The 6918-nt window shown below is 47.4% G+C and overlaps 1 protein-coding gene and 1 long non-coding RNA gene across 5 annotated transcripts in view; one reads left to right on the top strand and one right to left on the bottom strand.

Moving 5' to 3' along the window:
• LOC112486831 (uncharacterized) overlaps positions 1-2115 on the bottom strand; it is a 7083-nt gene extending 4968 nt beyond the window's left edge. For all 3 annotated transcript variants that reach the window (XR_003049369.1, XR_003049368.1, XR_003049367.1), the window contains exons 1-2: positions 1574-2115; positions 276-472 (exon numbers count right to left, since the gene is read on the bottom strand). This is a non-coding gene — a long non-coding RNA (uncharacterized LOC112486831). The remainder of the gene's footprint in view (positions 1-275; positions 473-1573) is intronic.
• insig1 (insulin induced gene 1) lies at positions 1522-6077 on the top strand. 2 transcript variants are annotated; one of them, XM_008308366.3, is made up of 8 exons: positions 1522-1677; positions 2115-2262; positions 2363-2437; positions 2521-2916; positions 3760-3884; positions 4156-4322; positions 4655-4754; positions 5610-6077. In XM_008308366.3, exons 3-8 carry the CDS (start codon positions 2380-2382, stop codon positions 5637-5639), a joined length of 876 nt encoding a protein of 291 aa, XP_008306588.1. In that variant the 5' UTR covers positions 1522-1677; positions 2115-2262; positions 2363-2379; the 3' UTR covers positions 5640-6077. The 2 variants fall into 2 exon arrangements, with proteins under 2 accessions (XP_008306588.1, XP_008306587.1); XM_008308365.3 differs by having other exon boundaries at positions 1523-1677; positions 2115-2437.
• Positions 6078-6918: the final 841 nt, after the last annotated feature.

Raw genomic sequence — 6918 nt, 5'->3', positions numbered from 1 at the left:
CTCACCTGCTCCTCCTGGGAGAATACTAAGTAAACGGACTGAAGTCAGTCCATGTCACGTGAGAACATGACAATCAGTTCTGTGGTACTGTATACTGAAGCAGTGCGGGTCAAACACTCCCTCTGATGAATGTTGCTTAGGCGCCACCTGCTGGTCATGATGAAACATACCACTACTATTATCTAGAAGGAGACACGGCACCGTTTGTGAAACAGTTCCTAAAACTAACATTGAAAAGAACCTTTCCAGGTCAGTGTTCAAAGTGTAATACTTACACCTAACAGTAGGTGGCATTCAAAGGCAGTGTATATATATACAGTATATATATATTGTATATATATACTGTATACCCCAGCAGACTTCTTCTCAGTCCTGTGTCCGATCTTTGGTCTCCAGTGGTGGGGGCAGTGGCCCCCCCTAGTGTCCATGAAGTGTATAGTAGACTGCTGGTTTGCCTTTTCAGAAACAAAACCTATAGAGTGAAACAAGCGACATGTCAAATACTAACTGGAATATAATCACCAACATCAAATGATTATGACGTCATAATCTGACAACCATGAGAAATTCTCCAGATTATTCTGAGACCATTTTCATCTTCAACAACTTCCTAAAAGCCACAGATTAGGACGCCCCCCGGAGGAGAAAAATAAATCATGTTTGAATTTGACAGATCAATTTAGCAGCCGCTCTGTTTTTTCCTTTTCCTTTGGAGCCTTATCTTTGACACACTTGATCTGCCAATCATCTGAAGTGTCACAGCTCCCTGCTTTATCTCCACACACGGCCGAGAGCGGCCTCTGCTGGCTGCTGTGTCCATCAATGGATGTCTTTAAATGCAACACTTGTCTTTTTGTCTTGTCTAAAGTAGGAGATAAACACGTGCAGAGTGACGTATGAACCCACAGACAGTCGGTGCTGCAGGTCCTCGACCTCAGGCCCAGATTATCAACTACAGACAGAGAGATTTATTTCCAGACTGAGCTGCGTCTACAGACCAGCCGTCAACAGGATCAGTCTGTCCTCCGGCAGCAAACACTTCTGCTGGATTACAGGAGTAGCTCCAGGGTGCCCCCTGTAGGTTCACCCATCTACATATTTTGGCCCCCCGACTGTGAGACTCCGAGGCTGTGGTTGTTTATCTGTGTTAGCCACATGGTCCCCTGACGTTAGGTGGAGGGGCTCTGGACTGCAGGGAGGCGGCAGTTCCTAAATATGACCTGAGGGGGTCAGTGTGGCGCATTAGATAGATGATTTATTTACTGAAGATAAACATGTTTTTGAGTCAAAGTCAGAGTGAAGAGTCAGGTGTGTTCACAAACACCACCGGAGCGTGTAGACTCACGTCTAGGTCACACACACACACATCTTACACAACGTGTGGATGTTGTTGTTGTATGTTCCCGGGCATTGAACCCACAGTCTGTGCCGTTTATCCCAGGCTGACGTGCAGGAGCCCACATGCCCACTCCCACCACGCACAGCCACACCCCCATCCACCCCCCCATCCGCCGACTCAAAGTTCAACAGCGTTTTATTACTAAAAACAAGCAGACAAAGTTGTGCCACTGACCCCGTTTCTCAGGTATAAAGAGGCCCAGATGTGCAGCCACTGCAGAGAGTCTGGGACCGGGACGAACGAAGACCAGGAGACTTTAGTCCTCTGATCTGGTCCAGGTAAAAACCTCTTCTTAACGTTGTTTATTATACTTTATATTTGTAACTGACTACATGTTTACTAGTACTGGGACTTATTACCTGGGTGAGGCCCACAACATCAAGATATGGTCCATGTGGACACTGGTGTCCCTCAGATTAGGACAGCACAGAACCTGGTCTATGACGTGACCTTTACGTCAGAACAACGTCGTCGTCTGTGTATCGTTTTTAAAACATCTATTAGACCTGAGTTAAAAAACCAAACATCATTTTCTTTGTGGTGTCCATGTAGCAGACACCTTCAGACTGAAGACCCAGAGTCTGACGTCACTGCCGTTATCGACAGTGTGTTGTGTATTAGTAACACAGCTCCTCAACAGACTCCTCAAAGTCAGAGTAAAGTCAAAGTGTTCGCTGCCATTTAAGGTTTCTCCTCGTTTCCACTTTCATTTCAGTTCTGCTGCTCTGCTGTTTGTGACTGTGGTCCGGAAGAGGGGGCGGAGCGTCATCAGCCACGTCATATCATCCGCCGCTCTCTGATTGGCCGCTGCTCCTCACCCGACACAGCTGTGATTGTTTTCTGCAGAGGAAGCTGTGTCGCTGGTATGAGGTGTTCACGGTGAAGTGGAGTGACTGAGTGAACGACCACGACGATGTGAACAGACCAGGTGACTGTAGTCTCTGTTGTTGTTGTTGTCAACAGTCGGATCCTGAGGTTTGATGACCAGAAGAGAAGCTTTCTGTCTGAACCAGATAGTGAAGCCGCCTGGGAGCCGAGGTACGGAGCCGTGTTTACCGTCGTCCATCAGTAACGGACCAGACTGTCTGTTGAATTCTAATGTTATGACGGTGTTGTTTCAGCTCGTCACTGCCAGATGCCCAGACTAGAGAACCACTGCTGGAGCTGCTCCTGTGCTTCGAGAGTAGAACCTAAGTATTCATCATCAGCATCGTCTTCATCCACGTCGTCTTCGTCACCATCTTCATCTTCTACTGCAAACTCTTTGGCGTCCAAAGCTAAAGAAATGATGTCCATCATCACATCGGTGTTGAGCAGTGCCTACGGCTCCCTGCTCGACGTCCGAACTGCCAACTTAATCCGACGGGGACTGGTCCTCTTCACGGTCGGAGTGATTCTGGCCCTGGTGCTTAACTTGCTGCAAATACAAAGAAACGTCACCCTTTTCCCCGAGGAGGTGATGACAACTATGTTCTCGTCCGCCTGGTGGATCCCACCGTGCTGTGGTACAGCGGCCGGTGAGTGTTCGACACACAGCCGTGTTCGAGAACTGTTTTAGAGCCAAGGTGATCCGTGTTGCTAAGTTTAAGACCAGGGAGTGTAAGCGGGGCACGGATGTACAGACGAGCATGTCGGGAAATAGATCGCGCACCAACCCTGGTAGTTATATCACACAATTAAGAAATAAACACGACGAATAAAACCTGTGTTTACATAAGCGATCCTGTGGTGGGGTGCTGTGTGATCAGGGTGTAATAAATCATCGTTCGGCTTTGTTTTTGTTGGCTACCATTCAAGTTTACGTCGTTGAAGCAGCGACAAAGTTTATGGTTTTGTGTGATAACTGTGATGTAGGGGGAGGGAAACGTTTATGCGCAGATGACGGCTATGCTCCAGTTCTGATTGGTTACATTTGCCGGGCAAGAGACGAGCTGCGTGCTGATTAGCCGGTGTCGTAACGGGTGAGCTTAGGAGGCGTGGCATTAAGGACAGGAACCCGGAAGTCAGGAGGAAAACATGGCCGCTGCTGCTGCTGCTGCTCCCTTTATGTGCTGCAGGGCAGAAAACAACAGTGTAGCGTCGTGGTTTGACAGGATAATGCCTTCTACATTCTGTTCCTCTAGAACTGGGTTTACACTGTTGAATAATGTCTTTGTTACAGTTGATTATAAAATGTTAAAAGCTTTAAATGCCCTTCAAAAGTCTCAACAGAGTGGACCCTTAACATGTACAGAATGAGTACGATAGTTATTACAACTAGTAGTAGTTTAATAACTCAAACAACAAGGAATAAGTGTGAGCTACAGTTAAGGTTAAAAAGTCCCACCACTGTCTGACGTTCTTCTCCTCCTGTGTCTCAGCGGTCATCGGTCTGCTCTACCCCTGTCTGGACAGCCATCTGGGAGAGCCACACAAGTTTAAAAGAGAGTGGGCCAGCGTCATGAGGTGCATCGCCGTGTTCGTGGGCATCAACCATGCCAGTGTGGTATCCTTCAACCAAAATGTAGTCCATCACTAAGTTGTGTTCACCATCAAATAATTAATAGAAGTTATAATAGTCAGAAGTCGTGGTCTGGTTTATCTTATCTGCATTTGCAGCCCACAGTTTTATCTTCTGACCCCCCCCCATCCCTCCCAGGATCGAACCCTCTGTCAGCAGTCTCTGTGCCGGTTCATTCTACAAACATCTGAGCACAAACAAACACCACAGCAGGGCCACGCAGTTGGACTTTGACCTTAACTGCCCCGTTCCACAGAAACTAGACTTTGACAACAACGTCCAGCTCTCCCTGACTCTGGCCGCCCTGTCCTTGGGGCTGTGGTGGACCTTTGACCGGTCCAGGAGTGGCTTCGGCCTGGGCATCACCACTGCCTTCCTGGCCACCGTGATCACACAGCTGCTGGTCTACAACGGAGTTTACCAGTGAGTCCTTTAGTTTAGTCACAGCTGGTGTGACAGTGAGTTCTGTCACATGGTTGAAGGGTCTGTTAGTTTAAGCCACACCCACTGATGAAGGAAGAACTGTTCCAAGACTGTTAGCCTCTAATGCTAACATTAAAAATACCATACCAAATTAGACTGCCCCCGACAGGTGCTAGTTAGGGCATGATAATGGGGGGGGGGGCATCACTAGTTCACACTCTGACCCAGAAAAACATGTCAGCATCAGTCTGTAAGGGTCAGAGGTCATGTTTATTCCCATGATAGCATGCTTGACATCTGTGATGATTCATCTCTCTCACTTTCTCCCTCAGGTACACGTCTCCAGACTTCCTGTACGTGCGCTCCTGGCTCCCCTGTATCTTCTTCTCCGGAGGTGTTACTGTGGGAAACATCGGACGCCAACTCGCCATGGTAACGGCAGGAAAAAGTTTCCAGAACTTCTCTGCGTTGTTGCTGCTTCTAATTTTGTCACTTTTTTTTTTTACCTTGGCTATTTTGACTCCCTCATCTTGTACGTTAGCAGTGAGCAGTGAGCGCGCTCCGTCTGGCTGCGCTGAGTTTCTCGGCTGATGATTAAGATTCTAGTCTCCCTCTGTTGTTAAGTGAGGTTCAGACAGAACCAGACGCCTGTGTCCCTTCATAATTATCTCATCAAGCCGGGCCTCCACCGCTCATTAGTTCAGTGCCCAGAAGCCTCTGCTGGTCTGTCTGAAGGACCAGAGTCCCGTCACTCCCTCAGTTTGACTCGGTGAAAGCGTGAAAGCAGATTAAGAGCTGTTGTTGTTCGTCACAGCCGTGTCAGGACTCGGAGCCAGTCGGGACCGGGCCGGCCAACACCGAGGGTCATTTGCTGCTTGTTGTTTTTGTTTGTGATGAGCTCTGAAGAATGTTGGCACAAGTCTGGACTCTGGGCTCTTTGTTCACTGCTCTCCTCACTTCCCTCCAGCTGGTCTCTCAGAGGAGGATTAGGAGAACCACGTCTGGGACTGGGTCTCTGTTCTGGACCAACTCACAGTCCCAGACCTGAAGTTACTTCTTGTTATTTCTTTGTTTTTTCTTGGTCTAACCGTTCGTTGCCTTTGGCTTATTTTTATCTACTTATTGACTAACATTTAGCTTGGTATAAGACCTATCGACCGTGCGTTTGTTTTAGCTGAAGGTTTGACGTATGTTAAGTATTTTTAATTATGACCTTATGTTATTAGAGTGTTAGTTACACCATAATAAAGAAGGTATTAACAGTCCTTATCTCTGCCTTCCTCATAGGGTGGTCCAGAAAAAGCCCACATGGACTGAGCAGCGAGGAGAAGATTCCCACTGCAAACAAAAAGGACCAGTTTGTGGAGACGGAGGAAAAGACTTGTCGTTTTGGACTTTGTTTTTATCAGGAACAGAAAACTCCTCCTCCGGCCTCATCTGCACCTCAGTTTGGCCAAACAGCCTGTTTCTGCCACAGCCCACGTCCTACAGCCCACGTCCTACATCCTACTACGGCAGCATTAGGAATTCCTCTACCGTTACCTTTTCTCCCAAAAGTTTTTTTGAAGTGAACCTTTGACTGATTTGAATCTTGTGTTTTTGAGCGTGGACGTCAGTGAGCAGGAGTTCCTACAACAGCTGCGACTGTTGCTTTGTATTTTTCTCCTTCCTGATTGAATGTGATGATAAAAGGGAAGTGTACCAGTAGATTAGATTAACCAGCCACAGCAGAGTTCGTGTCGTTTCCAAACCAAATGAAGTATTTTGTCTTTCAAACAAACCTCGTGCTGGTTGTTCCACCAGGAGAGCGAGGGTTGACCAGGTGGTGTCAGTGTTTCTCCAAAGTGGGTCTTAACCCAGTGGGTCAGTGAGTTTGTGATCAGTCACCGTACCATGAAAGTTTTCAGTCTTGGTTTGGTGTTGTCCAGTCCTGCAGTTCTCTGCTGTCCTCCAGTGTTAGCGTCAGGGTCTGTGTTCCAGTCCCAGTCTGGGTCACCAAAGAAAAGTGTTCTAGGACTGACATTAGTTAGTTCCACCAGACTGGTTCAAGTCAACCCCCCCCCCCCAAAGTATGACATGTGGCTGAAAAAGGTTGGGTCACAACTGATAATGTCCACTAGAGGGACAGACGGAGTTGATTAATGTTAAAAAGTGCCAATTAGTGGAGCGTGGACTGGATCACGTTCGCGGTCAACAGTTGGAGGACCAACTGTTGTCCAACCAGTTTTCCTGGTTCATTCCCATCATCGTCTGTCGTTGTAGGATCTGGGAACACCGACCAATGGGAAGAGAGCAGAGGGCGTGGTTTGATTTTTTTTTACATTTTAAGATTTGCAATCTGTGATTGCCTGTGTATTATAGAAAAGTAGTGCTTTTGTCACTATGACTTTACTGGTTTCTCCTGGTTGGTACAAACACGACCACAGGTGTCCTGGCTCACCTTTGGTGTCAGACAGTAAGGACCTACAGTGTGGGGGGGCGGGGGTGGGCGTGGGGGGGTTAAGTGCAATCAAGAGTGTATACATGAGCCCATTGTTTTTCTTTATTTATTGTAGTTTTTGTTGTTGTTATGGTTTCAAGTATAACTTCAAAGTAT

Source organism: Cynoglossus semilaevis, chromosome 3, assembly GCF_000523025.1.
Source record: "Cynoglossus semilaevis isolate Cse_v1.0 chromosome 3, Cse_v1.0, whole genome shotgun sequence".
Lineage (NCBI taxonomy): Eukaryota > Metazoa > Chordata > Actinopteri > Pleuronectiformes > Cynoglossidae > Cynoglossus > Cynoglossus semilaevis.
This window is presented reverse-complemented; position numbering and strand designations above follow the sequence as displayed.

Excerpts from the sequence above, each read along its gene's own strand:
- insig1 (XM_008308366.3), top strand. The coding sequence starts at position 2,380 with ATGACCAGAAGAGAAGCTTTCTGTCTGAACCAGATAGTGAAGCCGCCT. Across the intron at positions 2,917-3,759 it reads GTGCTGTGGTACAGCGGCCG|CGGTCATCGGTCTGCTCTAC; the intron begins GTGAGTGTTCGA and ends CCTGTGTCTCAG. Across the intron at positions 3,885-4,155 it reads GCATCAACCATGCCAGTGTG|AAACTAGACTTTGACAACAA; the intron begins GTATCCTTCAAC and ends CCCGTTCCACAG.